This window comes from Convolutriloba macropyga, chromosome 13 (assembly GCF_964194025.1).
Source record: "Convolutriloba macropyga chromosome 13, txConMacr16.3, whole genome shotgun sequence".
Lineage (NCBI taxonomy): Eukaryota > Metazoa > Xenacoelomorpha > Acoela > Convolutidae > Convolutriloba > Convolutriloba macropyga.
The window spans coordinates 34757589-34775252 of record NC_134480.1 but is presented as its reverse complement, the minus strand read 5'-3'; the positions used below and the strand labels follow the sequence as shown (position 1 = coordinate 34775252).

General features: G+C 33.2%; 1 protein-coding gene across 1 annotated transcript; it reads left to right on the top strand.

The window, feature by feature from the left end:
* The first annotated feature begins 160 nt into the window (after nt 1-160).
* LOC142351423 (uncharacterized) lies at nt 161-10622 on the top strand. The gene is made up of 3 exons (XM_075403427.1): nt 161-470; nt 6379-6450; nt 9016-10622. The coding sequence occupies exons 1-3, from the start codon at nt 277-279 to the stop codon at nt 10139-10141; spliced, it is 1392 nt and encodes a 463-aa protein (XP_075259542.1). The 5' UTR covers nt 161-276; the 3' UTR covers nt 10142-10622.
* The last annotated feature ends 7042 nt before the right edge of the window (nt 10623-17664 follow it).

Below are 17664 nucleotides of genomic sequence, written 5' to 3'. Positions count from 1 at the left end.
ATTTGTCTACAGAACAAGTAATATATTTACAGCTCTGAAGGTTAAAAAGAAATGTAACTACATTTCATACAGACTCAGCATGAAAATAATCAAATCGAAAGGTGAATCATACTCAAATAACATGATGTTATGGCCATATAAGTTTTCTGAGTTTTGCTTTCGTAGTGCGCTCGAGTTTGAAAGGTTACATTTAAACACATAACAAATGATTCTGAATATTTTTCTACAATATTTTAATGTTGTTGCTTGTCTTATCAGATACACTCACTCATCAATATGAAGCCTGTGCACAAAACATACACGCATTTATTCAAATTTAGAACACAAATTCTTCTGATTTTAGTCGTTACGTCTATTTCTTCGTACCTGTTTTTTCCTGCCTTTTTTTCACAGCATATGAGGATCACTTCAAGAGGATATTTTTCAGAACCTTACAACGTTCAGAATTCTCTGCGTACTTTAGATCACAAGTAAGTATTTATATCCGTTCAATTAATTCATTATTTTTATCAAGAAGGTCCGTTAATGTGCGTATGCACATTATTGGGTACTGTTTCAACTTGTCGGATGCCATATATGATAAAAAACTTAAACTATAAAAAGAATGTTTAAATTGTATGGGCGCAACATGAGCTTTGAATTTGAAAATTTAAATCAATATAAAATGAGAATAATTTTTCAAACTTTGTAAAAATCAAAAATGAACACACTATTAGGCAGCGCATTTTAAAAGCCGAAATGGATGCGCTTTGTGTATAAAATCAAAGGGTTAAATTGTAAGTATTCTGCATTAACTTGACGTCTGAATCACAGTTCAACGTTTTCATAATCTTTGTAATCTCTGTTTTCTTTAAGGTTTACGAGCCAAAGATAAATTTCCAAAATAGTCGCTAGAAAATGTACCAGGCGTCTTGCCAGCATAAAAGCAAACAACGAAGCCTTGAAAGTAATAAAAATGTCTTATTTAAAAATCAGTAGCCATAGTAATCTATATTTGTCCCAACATTGTTTTAAAAGTGAGGGGAAGATATATGCTTTTTGTTTACGTATCATAGAGAAAAATCACTATTAAATCACTCCTCGGTATCTAGTTTTGACCTATGTCAAAATATCAGAAAATAATCATTGAAAAAGAGCGAACCGTTTAAAATTTTGAAAAAGGAAGACTTCAGGAAACTTAGAGCTCGCAAAATAGCAAAATTCAACTTTGAAAATGTAAAACTGAAAGCAGAGAAATTTATTCCTTTCAAATTCTAGAGTTGGTTTTGGAACAATTTCTTTTTATTCCAGCAGTACTAACTATTTCATTATTTTCAAAACCGCGGTCACGTAAAAAAAGCCGTTTTCTTGGAAAGAACATCAAACCAAGCAAACTCATTTATGAAAAGTGAAGATTGAAAACTTTTCTGTTCTTTTTTATTGTATTCTTTGAGTTGTCAGAGCAAATAATTCGAACTAATCAGTTCTATTGTAAGGCAAAGCAAAACGATTCTGAGAGATAAAAGTCTACTGATCGAAAGGTTGAAAAACTCAATTTCTGTTTCTTTTTTCAATTTACTCTTCAAGCCGATATTTTGCAGGTGGTTGGTTCTGTAAAAAACTAGTTTTTTGATTGTGAATGTCCTCATATAACTTCTTTTTTTTCAATTCACATGAAATTTATCAATTTTTTTTAGAAATACTCCAAAGAGTGAAAAAGCCGAGGCGGAAAATTTAAAGATAACTATTTTTTATTACCAAAAATTAAGAGCGTGTAAAGACAGCCTGTAAAGTTCCCCTACATATAAGACACAAGTAGATGCTGAGTGCAAAAAATGTCAGAAATCTTAGAATTGAGCAATATTAAAAATTTTTGTTACCTATGGTGGTTTTAAATATGATCCAAACCAAAATTGTGTCAATTGAATTTTGCTGGAAACACAATACGGGTTTTTCAAAAAAAGAAATGACTCATTATGATCAAGAAGACAAAATTTTCAAAAGTCTTTTTGAAAGTAAATCTCAAATTTTAGCGTCAATTTGCAAAAAGACACAAATGAACGAAGTGAACTGAACTATGGGAAAGTATCATTAGCAAAAAAGAAAACTAAACATTTTTGTTTCGGTGTTTTTGTGTAAGTGTGTTTGCTTGTGTGGTATACAAACGTGATATCTAAAGGTAACAGAAGGAGAGAGAAAGAGAGTGCTATTTCCATATATAAGACACACATAGCGGCAGAGTGCAAAAACTGTCAAAAATCTTAAAAATTAGAAAAGCACTTAAAATTTGCTACCTATTGCGGTTTTAAATGCGTTCAATGCCAAAAATGTGCTCAAATTATTTAGTTGGTAACACAACTGAGAGATGTTGAATAACGAATCGGCCCAATAAGATCACAGAATATCAAAATTAACAAAGGTTTCTGGCAAAAAATATCAAAAAGTGAATTTCAAATTTTAGCATCAATATTATAATTACTGATACATTCCACGCTTTGTTTTCCTGATGAAATGAACGATGCAAACCAAGCTTAAGGATCAGCTGCAAAAAAGTTTGTTTGCATTGTGATTTTTTTGTTTGTTGGTTTTTGTGCGTGCTTTCGTGTGATTGAGTGGTCGTATTTAAGTGGGCGCGCATGTAAGTTATGTGTGAGAAATAGAGAAAAAGATAGAGAGTTGGTCTCGGAGATATAGCTCAAATAGTTTAAATGTAGATACAAATCGAAGCAGAGTGAAAAAAAAACGTCACAAATCTTAAAATTTAGAAAATTTTTTTATTTTTTCTTATAAATTGCGGTTTTAATTTTATTCAAAACCAATATTGTGGTAAATCTTCTAAATTAACTGCTAACCTATCTACTAAAATTAGAAAACACGAATTGGCCCATTCTTACACATGAAACATCCCAAATCACAAGATTTTTTGGAAAAATATTCACAATAATTAATATGATTTTTTTTTGAAAATTTGACATTTACGGATACCATTGCCTCGAAAAACCAAACAAAATTTTCCAGAAAAAAAAACAAAACACTATTCAACGATGCAAACTATGAGTAAATACCCGTTGAAAAAAAAGGATATTTACACTATTTTTTTGTGTCGTTGTGTTGGTTTGTGTTTGTGTAGATGTGGGTGCATGTGTTTGACTAGGTGTATATAGTTCAGAGCGTGTGTTTGTATGACGTGTGTGGTATGTACGTCAAAGAGAGATAGATAGAGAGAGAGAGAGATGAAGAAAGAGCTATTCTGAGACTGTTAGTTCCTGTCAGTTTTAGACAAATATAGGCAGAGTGCAAAAACTGTAAGCAATAACAAAAAATTAGGAAATATACTTGCTATATCTAACATTTTGCGGCTTTTAATTGGTGTGAAAACTGTAAGATTTAAAAAATCTTTTCATTATGCTCGTGAGACATCAGAAATGACAACAATTTTCAACAAATTTTATTGTTTAATGCTAATTAATTTTACAATTATCGATACAATAAACCAACTAAAAGCAAAATCGAAAAGCTTATTGAGCAAAAATGCAAAAAAAATGTGAGCCTTTCTTTCAAATTAAAAATAACCAAATAAACAAATTAAAAATAACCAAATAAACAAATAACCAAATTACCAAATAACGTAGACTATGCCATTTCTTAACATAATATTTCCGAGATAATTTATTTTCAGGCTGTGCATTCTGAAGGAATAATAAAAATTGTTGATTAAAAATTATTTTTTACCACAACTTATCTTAAAGTTTATTTGATCGATTATTACCAAAAATGTTTCTTGAAAACCATACGTAGGACATATATGGTTGTATGGTTTCTTTGATACCATAAAAAAGACAGCACAAAAACTGAAAGATAATCTCAAATGGCGTCTTTTGGACCACGTAGTTCAACCAATTGATCGTAGTTGCCATTGGTTTACAATAAAAAAAATTTATATGGTGTCTTTTGTACCATATCCAGGACCATAGACTTTTCTGGTCAATAAAAGCTCGAAAAATGTTTTTGTGCAGCCTCTTTTTTTGAATCAAAATAGCTATTCCAAAAACACTAGGGAAATTCGGCGAGAATCACAGAAAATTTTTTTGATGCTGTCTATTTTAATGACAGCATAGCGCACTTCTATTTTCCCGTTTTTTTTGGTATTTGACGATAAACTCATTGAACGCAAGAGATTGTTTAAGTTAAGGTTTTCCTTTAATTTCGGCAATTTTTTGCTAACATGTTTTCCTTGAACAGTTACGTTTGGGAGCACCAAATGGTGTAGCGGGATTGAGAAAGCACCATGGGGAGTAGAAATGTACTTCCAAGGTTTATAAAACACATTGAAAAATTGTATTAAATCGTAATATGAAGAGAGAAGAAACGAGTTTTTTTGTGTTAATCGGAAATCTGTAATGCATCAGCGGTTACGTGTCAGATCAAATTACCCTGGACTCAACCGCTCATATGTCGGCAAATAACAGTCACAATGCATATATCTGGAAAAACAAATAATGCTTTGTCCGAAGGTTAAATTTTCCACACAATTGAATGCAATGAGATGCTCTCTGTTATTTTACTCCGGAATGGAGAATTTCCAATGCGCATGTTGAAAAAAGGTTAAAGTTGGGAATTTTTTCGTTTGTAGTTGTTGAAACCAGTGAGAGGAGAGGGACAATACTTCTTGATACAGTGAAGGAAATTTGCAAACCTACTTGTATCGCCGATAAATTGTTTCTGACACCCTTACTTTGCGTTAATGAACGTGATTAAGCGCTTTGATATAAAACCTGAGTTTGTTTGTAAGTGTTTTTGATAGTGGAACAAAAAAAATTTAAATTAGTCTTTGATTATAAATTTAAACTTACACTATGGTACCAAAAAGCTAAAAATTTTTTTAAAAAGCAATACAAACATCGAATAATATAACATATTGAGTTCAAAATAGTTTGTCATTACAACTTTAGCTTTTGACGTCTAGTAGACGGTTTGTATAGTTTCCATACATGTTCCTCACAACGTCTGCGTCAATTCCAATTTCATACACTTTTCTTCTAAATTTTCCCAAAAGAACAGTCTGTTTTCGAAGTCGTTGCTTCCAAAATCGTCCATAAATTTTCAATAGGATTCAGATCTGGACTGTATGCTTTCATTCCAGTACCTTCCAAAAAAAAAACGGTTGTATGCATGTTAAGCACTTTATCTTTTGTTGATGCCCTGGAATTTCAAGTTGAGTTGATTTTGTATTTTAGACCATGAAAATCCGACATCTCGTAACACCTTGTCAAACGGTGAAAAAACAAAGCGCGGTTTTAACCATCTTTTCTGTCTAAGCGGAGAAAAGGAGAATGAAATGTCTCTTAAAACTTCTAAATATCACGCCTTTTTTCACGCCTTTGCGAAAATCATACTTATGAAGCACGAATCATGCTTTAAAAACAGAGATCATGCTGTACGTAGCTGTACGTAGACAGTAGTTATACGGAAGTTTTTTGGCTTCATTGTACTTCATTGGTCCCTGCAGATCTTAATTGAGGCTCTTAGCCGTTAAATAATTCTTGCTTGCCATACATATATGGTTCGTGGAAACAATACGTATGACCATAAACGGTTGTTCAATAACCATATATCTGACTATAAATGGTTCTTGGAAACCATAATTAAGACTGTTCATGAAATTATTGGATCCATTTGTTTGCTACGTGTTTCCTGTCGATCTTGTATGAAATCTTTGAAAACATAAAAAATATATTTTTTGTTCTGGGAAACCATATCAAGAACATGCGAGAAATTTAGGCCTCTCTTGGATGGAAACATTTACCGAATTATGTGTTGTTCTCAAGTACAATTCATGGTCTTCTTTATAGTTTCAAAAAAGTCGGCCCAGGATACCTTTGTGCTTTGAGAAACTGTGGAGCAAGATCTTTGCCTCAAATAAATAGATAGTGTTACCTATTTTACGTAGCAACAGAGTTCAATGTTAGTTTACCGCTAATAGACATCGACTTAAGAAAACTTCATAACTCTAATGTGGGTGTGAGGGTGGGAGGGGGCACTATTAGCTATAACTACGCGCACCCCTTGTTAGAACTACGCGCAACTAGTAAAATTTTTTCATGGGCCGAGCTAAGTTTTTTTCATTATATTAAGGTCCAGTTAAAGGTAAATTAAGGTCCAGTGCAATCTTTTCACGGGTCCAGAAAGAAATGTTTCATAAAACAATTTGAATTGGACATGTTTTTGTTTTCATTTCATACCACTTTTACGGTCTTTTCATGCCAATTTTTGGTCGAGGATATTCTACAACTCGAGGGACTAAACTTGACTAATGTATACGTTTTCGTGATAATGGATAACACATTGCACATCTTGTAGGGATGTATTAAAGTTTCTTTTCACATTTTTGTGTTTCAGGCCGCCGGCTAACTCCGGACCAGTTCGGACAGGAGTCTACGCGGATCCAGTTATTCCTCCCTTGTCACCCAAGTAAGATCTTAAACATTCTTCTCTCTAGCCAGATTTCAAATTTGCCTATCTATGGGTTCAACAATTCTAATCAAATAAAAATCAAAAGAACAGCAAGATTTCGAGTAAACGGAAAACGTTCAATTTGGGTGAAAGAAGTACTCACGGTCAAAGACGACAAAAAACGTGTGGTTCCCAAAAATACTGTAAAAAACTCCTTGACCTGGTAGGTTTTGTAAAAGCTGATCTGCCAGATAAATCAAACGTCATTTTTGTATTTTTGCCCCCGGACAATTAAAGTTAGCTGATTTTAACGAACCAAACGTAAAATACAAAAGACAAAGAGTACGAATAAAGTGAAAAAATTTTCAAACCAAAACCTAATTTACGATTTCCATTCTGATATTCACTTGAAATATAAACAGCATCTTAACATAGAAAATTAAAGGTAGCAAAGATTTTCTGCATTGATATCTTTTGGTCAGGTTCACTTGAATAACTCTTTATCACTGAGTTTGGCAAAACTTGATTTTCTTCAAGTTACAGCAAAAAGAGGTCCGTAACGTTCTTCATCACTCTTTGATCGGCACGTTATCATGAAAACATAATGATTCTGAAAAAATATACTAAAAGTATAGAAATGAAAAACAGAAATACAGAAATACACATTTAAACATTGGTTACCAATAAAAAACATCTCTACAACCATTAAAATCCCTTTTTACATCATTATTTTATATATATTTAATATTAAATCTTTTTCAAGCTCTCTGAGTATTTTTTGTGCTCCTACATCTATTTAGCGCAGTTCTTTAGTTTCGCAGATTTGGGACTAATTGCCGCTTTTAGTGTCAAAAAGTGATGTATCTTTTGCTGTGAGTCCTCTTGCATATACCTGAGTAACCGAGTGTTCCGGTGTCAAAAATATTTTACACGAAACATGAGTCGCACGTGCTATTCTTTTACATAGTAACGTGCTATATAATAACATATAATTTGTAACTGGGGACGCAAAAAAACACTGGGCGTCCCAAACAGAATAGATCCTTTTTTAGGCAGAGTTATAATTGTATGTGTAAGAACGGGGCGCAGGATATTAGGGGAAAACTTGATTAGGCAAAATGGAATTTATAGCCACTGTTCAAAAGGTGTCAATAAAATTTAGTGAAAAATAGGCAAATAGCGATTAAAACGCATAAAAATGTAATGCAATATCCGATAAGTTATATGATCTAGTCAAGCGACTACAACCCTTGACCTCATAGAAAATTAGTTTTCAGAAACAACCTAAATATGACCAGATTTTTAACCAAATTCTTCAAGTTTTCGCCATGTAGTTTTAACCTCCAACTCCAAAAAAAAAAATCGAGCAACCTTTCAAACTCTAGTTCTAAATCATTTAGGTTAAAGTGATTGAGATATATATTATTAGCTATTCCTTAATTTTTACTTTTTAAAATCAAAATCATTGCCGGTGATGACACGGGATAGAGAAAAAGAGACGCAAACCAATTAAACAACTATTTCTTTTGCATGTACTTTAACAGCTCCCCTGCATGTGAAGATGACAACTAGGGAAACTTGAGACACTTTGAGCGTGGAGTTGATTTTGCGGTACCTTTTTCGAATGATTCATTTCGTAATCACCGAACTTCAATGAAACACTAGTTCAGGAATTTCGCCTTAAGACAATCAAGATTCCATTCGCATGTTCGAATTCTCGCCTGATATATATATATATATATATATATATATATATATATATATACATATATATATATATATATATATATATATATATATATATATATATATATAATTCATCAATATCTGGTTTAGTGGTTACCTTTTTTCTCATTTTAAATTTTTGTATTCGGTTTTGGCGAAAAATGTGATCTCAACTACATTCTAATAGTTAAATTTTAATAGTTAATAAATTTCTAATAGTTAAATTTGTTTCCAAATGAAAATTAATTACGGCTAAATGAAAAATTGAACCTTTTGTGGGGACCTTTTGTGGGGACCGTCTCCGACTTTGGAGATAAAGCTTAAAAAGTTTTGTACAAACGAAACTTTGTAATCGTACTGTTTCTCTTTTTTTCTTTCACCCTTGCCTTTGCTTCAAAGCGTTGCATTCAGTATGTTGGTTAATGTTGAACTGTTTCAAAATACAGCCTTTTGCTTCAAGTTTTTTGTTATTCTGAGGACTACGCTAAGTTCAATATGGAGTCCTTTGAAATTCTTTTACACATTTTTTGACATTCTGATAAAAATTCCGAATTTTAGCCTTTGAAAAGAGACAAATTGGAAAACAAATCTAACTGAAAAAATGAGGACTGACATAGTTGATTCAGTCCATATGTATAGTCACAGGAATTACAAATGATAAAATTAACACAAAAGCTGTGTTGCATTTTGCATTTTTAAACAAATTTTTGTTCAGAACCTTCATCCCTTTGTTATTCCCCTCTTTCTTTTTTCTGCCCTGATGAGCCTTTTCCTTCTCCATTCAGTTTAACGTTTCGTAATTTTTCTAAAATTGTGGAAAAAATTATCACATTTATCAAATATGTTTCACTTATTTAGAGATATCCCATACGCTGAGAGACCGCAATTGATAACTTATCCAGTGAAGCCGTACACACCTTTGCGAACGGGAAAATCGAAGCCAGAACCAGTTACGGTACTCTACTTTTCCTATTACCAGTATACAAACCAAATTAATTACACACCCTTGTGTGATCTGGATTTCGACTGTATCGTAACACATGATGGTTTTCCCGAGAAAAATCACTGGTCTAACTATTCGGCACTGATGGCGTTTGGAAAACCAGCCTTTCTTAGGCTTCGAAGATTGGTCGGAAACAAAGCAAACCACAGAGATCCTAAGCAAATGTGGGTTGCCAGAGATATGGAATCTTCGGGAAACAGGTTGGCTTTTTTGGGTGCTCAAAATGAGTTCAATATTACAGTTGGACTTTCGCCATTAGCCACAGTTCGCGATTCGTATTTTGCAGTCTTTAAAAAGAAAAAGCAAATTGAAGACACCTCAACTATAGAAAAAGAATATAGCCGGCTCGAAAAAGACAAAGATTTCTGCTGGATGGTTTCAGCTTGTGGCAGCTCAAACAACCGTCTCGATGTCGCATCCGAAATTATCAACAAATTGCCTGGAAAAATTAACATGTGGGGCGCAGCTTTCAAAAGGTGCATGCCAAAAGTAAACAGGTCAAAAGTTGTTGATCACGGATCGACGCCAGGAAAAACTGAACAACAACAGCTCGAATTGAGCAAGTGCAAGTTTTATTTCGCATTAGAGAACTCAAATTGCAGCGATTATATAACCGAAAAGTTCGGAAACGCTTTGGCTAATTACGCAATTCCTATTGTGAACGGCTGGCGAGAAAGTTATGAAGAGGCCTTGCATGGATCATTCATTCACATAGCCGATTTCGAAAATTCTTCTCAGTTAGCAGAATATTTGTCACGCTTGTTGGCTAACAGGGAAGAGTTTTTCGCATACCACAAGTGGCGTTTGAAATATGATTTTTTAAAGGAAGAGACGGCGGAGATATACAATCTTTTGCACTGTCGGGTATGCGAAAAAGTGTACAAAACAAGGGAGGCAAACAAAAACTCAATGACTGAAGTGTCAACAATAGCAAATCTTGGAGGAGTCTTTAAATCACTTCAAAAGTGTGCACCACGCTAACTTTAATCACTGGCCGAGGGGAATTTTTCAAAAACTTCATTACTGAAATGTGTTTAGAATACGCCGAAAAAATGCAAGACGTGCTCTGCAAAATAATGAAAATTATGTAAAAACTGAGCACCTGAAATGAAATGAATTAGTAAATACTTAGCCTTAGCGCATTCGGTGCATTTAAGAACTTTCGGTGCATTTAGTGTCACCAGATTTCAACGCGTTCTTTTTTTCAGAGCATTTTTCATAAAAATATGCGCTGAAAACGCACCATCTTCACAAGGCTGATAGTTGTGAAGAATTCTTGATAATATGTATAAAGGTTAAGGTGTGCTTTAATTGCTTTATTCTATTAACCTTTATTGTTTTAACAATGAGTTTCATAATTGGAACTTTTCTCGCTTTGTAAAATATTGCCATTTTATATCTAAAAAATTTGTATTTTTTATTGATATTTTAAATATATATTTATGCTTTGAATTAAAACAAATGAAACCAAATTTTTATGAAGAAACTTTCTGACTGTTATTTGTCGGGAATTTTTTGTAGAAGACTTGAGCTATACATTCACAAAAATTGGTTGGTCAATTTTCAATAATCTTGAATAATAGCATATATACAATACTTTTTTTTGTTCTGACCCCCACTTTAGCGGGGAGGGAGATACTATATACAAAGATGGCTTTTTTTGTTCAGTCAAATTTGATCGATCTATATATTCATCGTAGAGAGTTGTGCGTGGTATCATTAGAAAGCATAGGCATCCAAGAATATGGAATAAAAAAGTTTTTCATTCGAATTTTGTTTTTTACATGTAGTTATCAAGGTTCACAGTTTTGTAAATATTCGACGGTTTTTATTCACTTTTTCAGTAATTTTTGCTAAAATTTTCTCAGCTTTGCTTTAATAACTCAAAATATGTTGTAAAGTGTAGTGTTAGAGGGACATTGTGACCGTTAGGGGTGGAGGAGCATTGCTGAATTGTTTGATTGGAGTTTCGTTCGGCTAAACTTTTTGATGAATTTTTCAACATTTTGTGTTTTTTCATCAAAGTGGCACAAAATATCAAAGTGGCACAAAATTTTTCATCAAAGTGGCACATCAAAGTGGCACAAAATGGTCCATTTTGTTTAAAATTGCAGGAAGTACAGAACTGGAAACCACTGGCAAAAATCTCTGTGAACTCAAAAAGAGAGTTGGATGAAATTCGACGCCCTATAAAAGTCTTTTTTATTTAAAGTTTTGATGTTCGTTCACAAATTTAACTCACTAATTACTCAAAATGCTTAATTGGTTTTTTTATTTTTCAAATACTGCATTTAGCAATTGATCTGATTCACAAACACGGAACAATTGGGTGCTTTTTGGACGCGCGGAAAAACCAATGATAGGTTTGATCTCAAAAAGTATTCTTACAGTCAAAATAGTTAATCTTTATTTAGTCGCTGCCATTTTTCAAAATATTTTGCTTCTACTGTTTTTTATGTTGAATAATACTCCTAAAGTCTTCAATCACAGCTCAATTATTTCAAGCTCCCATTTGCATTAAAATGAGGCCAAACGTAGATATAACTTTTTTACATAGAGAAATTAATGGCTTTTGTGGCTTTGACGAAGAGTTTTAGTAAATTTCAACCGAATTCTTTTGTTTTGCCTCCAATTGACATTCTTTTTGCAGTCTGACTACAAAGTCTAACTAATCAAAAATCCAAATGTTTTCTTCAGGAGTTGTAAGTGGACCTGTGAAAAGCAGTCTTTTATCTAATGTCTTTTATGAAAATTTCAAGAAAATTTCAGGGATTTTTTTAGGAAATTCTTTTATAACGGCTACTTGGTTTTGATACTAGAAGTTTTTATACAAAATTTTGTCATTTTTTTGCAAATTCACCCATTTGTGCTGTTCTCTCTTGTTTCTTTGGTAATCTGTCACTTTACTGAAAAATACAACTGATGAAAACCTTAAAAATACGCAAGTAAATATTTTATATTGATTTTGTTGTTTTACGGGCTTGTGGTTTTAAGGGCTGTGACACCGTTCTGTTGCAATCATCGGCAGTTTTTTTAATTTTCTTTCGTATTCGTTTTTTTTATTTTATTGTCTTTTGTCAATGGCTCACAATGGATTTAGGTATGAAATTGATAACGGACACTGGTATATAGCTATTGGTTCTGAAGACAATCAAAAAGTATTTCAAAAAATAAAACGCAATCTTCAACTTTTTTTGTTTTGGTTTTTTTCATTTTTTGAATTTATAATTTCGGATCATTTCTGTAGCTTTTTCCCCTTACTGAGAGCTTTCGACATTTTTTTGTTGAGCCAATACTAATTTCTCGGTTGGATAAACAGGTTGACTGATGTCTTCAGGGCTTAGACAATTGGTTTAGAAAAATTTTGTGAGTCTTAGGTACCTTTCAATGTTTGTAATTCTTTTTGATAGCATTTTGGGGTATTCCTTTTACAAAAAAAAGTGTTATGATATTCAAAGGAGACGCGAGTGAAGCAGGTCTGCAAGTATTTTTGGTTTTGTTTAGTTCTGCAAGTAATTAATGTTATTTATTTTTATCTATGACCTAGTCTCACAAAGGCAGGCAAAATTAGTTTTTTTGGGAAGTTGCATGATAAACTCTCTTTTGTTTCTGTTGTAAAATTATGTTCTCTATGAGTTTTGATAACATTTGTTTTGTAAAAAAAAGCCGACGGATTTTTGGTCTTTACCAATCTTGTTGCTGTTTATTTGTGGTTTAATATCTCTACATTCAATCTCAACACTTATATAGTGAACTACAATACGCTCTGCCAAACGGTTTTGAATTTCCTAAAATGTTCTGTGTTCTTGGCGCTACAAGTCTTCAATGATTTTTCGTGACAATTGCATATTTGCCCATATTTTTAGATTATTGTTTTCTTTTCACTTTATGGCAGTAATGGGCTGTTCTATTGCCCTTCGGAAAAACGTAATGAAAGCTTTATTAATGTTCTCAGTGAACAGTTTAATGTTTAAGTATCTGCGACACCGTTTCAATCAAATTCTGAGTATTGTTTCGCCTATTTTTTCGTGGGTATTTGTTGTTTGTAGTCTAATGTTATATACTGGATAGTAAAAAGTCTTAAAATTTTTCTATGAGGATAAAGAATACTATCCAAGTGAGTTCGATTGACACACCATCTTTTTAGCCAGTTTCACAAAAACTCTTTAAAAAGCAACGTTTTTTGAAAATTGACCAATTGATTTTTTTCTGTCCACTTGTTGCCAAGTCGCATTGAGTAAAGGTCCCATACTTTTTCCTAATGAAGGACAGGTTAATTATTAAGTATAGATTTTCTCGGACGCCATTTTGATTTGATTTTTAATTGTTTAAAAAATGCACAACGGGTTTTGGTCATAATAATATTTGTAATTGGTTGATTCTCATCGCCTTCTTTTCTGGTAGTCACAATAATTGCAGCTCTCATCGGCCCTCTAAGGTAGATTGTTTATCCATTAAGTAATTTAATGAACAAAATGTTAATTTTTCAAATTTGACTGTAAATTCCAACTGAATAAAGCGTTCAAGATGCGCTTTTGGACATTATTTTTTTTGTTGCTTTACAGGCTTAAGGCTTTTCTGGCTGCAAAACTGTTCCCTGGAAGAATTTGGCAGTTTTTTGGTCGTTTATTTGTTGTTGTTGTGGTCGTATTCCAGTTAATGGGTCATTAATGTTCTCGATAGCCAACTATAGATATATAATTGAGATCAATAACTGATAATTTTATATAGCTAACCGTTCTAAAGACTTCCGAAAAAAATTCAGTCAAAAAAGTAATAAGTGTTCTTCAACTTTATCTTTTTTATTCTGGTTTTCATTATTATTTATGGTTTACAACTTTGTTTTATTTTCGTAACTTGTTCTCTTTACTGAGAGATCTCGTCAATTTTTTGTTGAACCAAATATTAATTTCTTTGTTGATTTAAAGTTTTGACTGATTTCTTCAAGGCTTAGACAATTTTTTTGGAAGAATTTCGAGAGTTTTAAACACTTATCAATGTTTCTGATTCTCTTTGCTGTCAATTTGAGGTGGTCGTTTTACAACAATATGACATTATGATGTTCAAAGGATACTCGTGTCAACATGTTATTATCTCGAGGTTAATATCTTATTAATTTAGTGGCTTCAACACTGTTGTTTTGACTTAATTACATTTTTTTAGCTTTGCTTTTATTTATTGTTATTTTAAATTTCGTCAACCCAGTCTCACTAATAGCATGCGCAATCAGTTTTCCAAAAAGTTGCAAGATAAACTGTCGATTCCTTCTGTTTTAAACTTATTATTTTTTCCATGAGTTTTGAAAACAATTGTTTTGTTTGGAAAAAAACCTTGGCTTTTTGGTCTTTACCAATCTTCTTGCTTTTTATCGGTAGATTGGTATCTCTATAGACAATCAACAACCCTTATCTAGTGAGCTATCATTTGCCCTTTTATAACGGTTTTTTTCCTCAAATGATCTTTCTCCTCTATTACTTTTTTTTTAAATAATTATTCGTGGTTTTTGCGTTCTTGCCATTGTTTAGACTGTTCTTTTCTTATCACAGTGCACAGTATTGCATTAATGGGCGGTCCTGTTGCCCTCCAAAAAATGCAAAAAGATTGTTTTAGTTACTTTCTATGGAGGTTTTAGTTGTCTTAGTTGTTTTAGTTGTCTTAGTCACTTTCTATGGAGGTACAAATTAGTCTCAATGAGTTGAGCTGATACATATGTGTGTAATCTAATGCCATTTTGATTTGCTGATTAATTTTTTTTAAAAAACCAGACAGCTGGTTTTGGTCATAATTAATATTTGTAACTATTTGATTCTTATCGCCGTCTCTTCTGGTAGTCACATTAATGACAGGTCTCATCGGCTCTCTAAGGTAGATTGTTTTTTTCATTTAGTAGGTTGTTGAACGATATGTTATTTTTTCAAATCTCTTCTTCATTTGGTAGACAAAAAAGCAAAAAATGTGGATGAGCGGGGTCGCAACAATATGTGCAAACGCACATTAGCGAGCATCCTTGTCTTTTAGTTATTTATAATGTTTATTGCACAGCTCATTGAAAAAGAGAAGCTCGTGTTTAAGACTTTCATAAGACAGATGTATCCTTAAAATTCAAATATAATGTTAATAATTCTCTAGGAAGACAAAACGATAGAAAGTAAAAAACATTCAGGTGGAACAAAGACCACATATATTTCAATTTTCGATAAAACGGCAGAGGTAGAAGAAAACTAAATTGGTTTAATTAAAATTTTTTTAATTAAACCTATTATTTTTTAGACCTCAAAACCAAATGGTGAAGTTTAAAAACTGTAGCTCGGTTGTTTAATTCCTAAATCTCAGTACTCCTCATCACTACTTCATCATTGCCAGCGACTTGACCTAATCTCAACCGAGAACGATTATAGTGCTAATTGATATCTTGCGCTAGATAAATGTTTTGGTGGACCTGACCTGACTTTGTGATGAAGTGGAAAAGCAGGAAAATTGATTGGTAATAAAGATAAGATGTGATTTTTAAGATAATTCTTAAAAAAATTGACTTCAAGTGCGTAAAGATTTGGTAGAAAAAAAAAATTCTTCGAAAGTCTTTATTATTTTGCAATATTGATGGTTATCGGTAAGCTTCTTTTTTCTTTTCCTCCCCAGGTTGAGGTTCCAGGCCGAAAATCGATATGTCGAGACCAATATGAACGCACAAGGCGGTTTCGTGCTTTCAAAATTACACGGTCTGGAAACACCAATGAACGCACGAAAGTCTGGACATAGGTATCTTTGAACACACGATAGTCTGGATATAGGCAAGTTTGAACGCTCGATAGTCTGGACATAATCAATTTTGAACGCATGATAGTCTGGACATAGACGACTTTGAACGCACGATTGTCTGGACATAGACGACTTTGAACGCACGAAAGTCTGGAAAGAGATAACTTTGAACGCACGATAGTCTTGACATAGACGACTTTGAACGCACGATAGTCTGGACATAGACGACTTTGAATGCACGAAGGTCGGGACATGGACGCCTTTGAACGCACAAAAGTCTGGAATTAGACAACTTTGAACGCACGGTAGTCTGGACATAGACGACTTTGAACGCACAAAAGTCTGGAAATAGACAACTTTGAACGCACCATAGTCTGGACATAGACGACTTTGAACGCATGAAAGTCTGGAAAGAGACAACTTTGAACTCACGATAGTCTTGACATAGACGACTTTGAATGCACGAAAGTGTGGACATAGACGACTTTGAACGCACAAAACTCTGGAAATAGACAACTTTGAACGCACGATAGTCTGGACATAGACGACTTTGAACGCACGATAGTCTGGACATAGACGACTTTGAACGCACGAAAGTCTGGAAAGAGACAACTTTGAACGCACGATAGTCTCGACATAGACGACCTTGAACGCACGATAGTCTGGACATAGACGACTTTGAATGCACAAAGGTCTGGACATAGACAACTTTGAACGCACGAAAGTCTGAAAATAGACAACTTTGAGCGCACGAAAGTCTGATCTTAGACGACTTTGAACACACGATAGTCTGGATATAGGCAAGTTTAAACGCACGATAGTCTAATCAGAGGATGTTTCGAGAGCTAAAATAGGTAAAATAGGTGAAATTCTGTCGGAAATATCAACAGTTGAACTAACGAACATTTTTTTGAGATTTTCGAGCGTGTTTTGGGTGTGTTCCCCTCCACCTTTTCACAACCGGTCTGGGGAACGGCTACGGCGGAATTACAAACAAACAGCTATAGGAGAGTTTGAGAAGAGCATTACGTAAAAACCAGGCTTAAACTCTTTCTCCCAACAAAATAAAACAAACTAAATCAAACAACAGCAAAATCTTAAACAATATAGCAATAAAATTGCCGGAAATATTCTCAAGTTGATTTAAAAACCATCTTTTTAAGAATTTCCTGTATTTTTGTGGTTTTCCCCTCCTCCTTTCTCAACTGGGCCGGGGGGGACCGGCTACGGCAGAGTTGGAATGGTTGCGTTCAGAATTTGTATTCTGCAGAGTGAAACAATTATTAGAAATTGTTATAGTTTTAGAAAAACGAAAAAAAAGTTATCTGTATAAAATTCATGCTGCACTTTTTTTGCACTCGATTTGAAATTTATTGAATCAAAAATTTGATTCCAAAAAAACCAATGCTTTATTAAGAAGCTTGCCATTATACTTAACTTATGCTGTTACTCATCATACAAAGATCTATTAGTTATACCAGGTCACATATTACTTTTGTATATGATTTCTTGATAGTAATAAAAGAAACCGTGCAAAAGTGCGCATACTGTCAATGTTTTTCATTTTTTATGTGCTACATCACTGAAACAGTGATGCTGAAAGAATTAAAAGCTGGGATGCACAAAAAAAGTTTACTTATAATTCTGCTTTGTTATATATAATTATTGCACGAATTCTCAGTAGTCATAATAAGGTCGTGAATTCTAATTTATAACTCGTTTAATGAGCAGAAATTAAAACTTAC

Bases quoted from the DNA above. Each gene is read 5' to 3' on its own strand.
- LOC142351423 (XM_075403427.1), top strand. From the start codon at position 277: ATGAAGCCTGTGCACAAAACATACACGCATTTATTCAAATTTAGAACA. The intron at 471-6,378 runs GTAAGTATTTAT...TTTGTGTTTCAG, and splicing joins CTGCGTACTTTAGATCACAA to GCCGCCGGCTAACTCCGGAC. The intron at 6,451-9,015 runs GTAAGATCTTAA...TCACTTATTTAG, and splicing joins ATTCCTCCCTTGTCACCCAA to AGATATCCCATACGCTGAGA.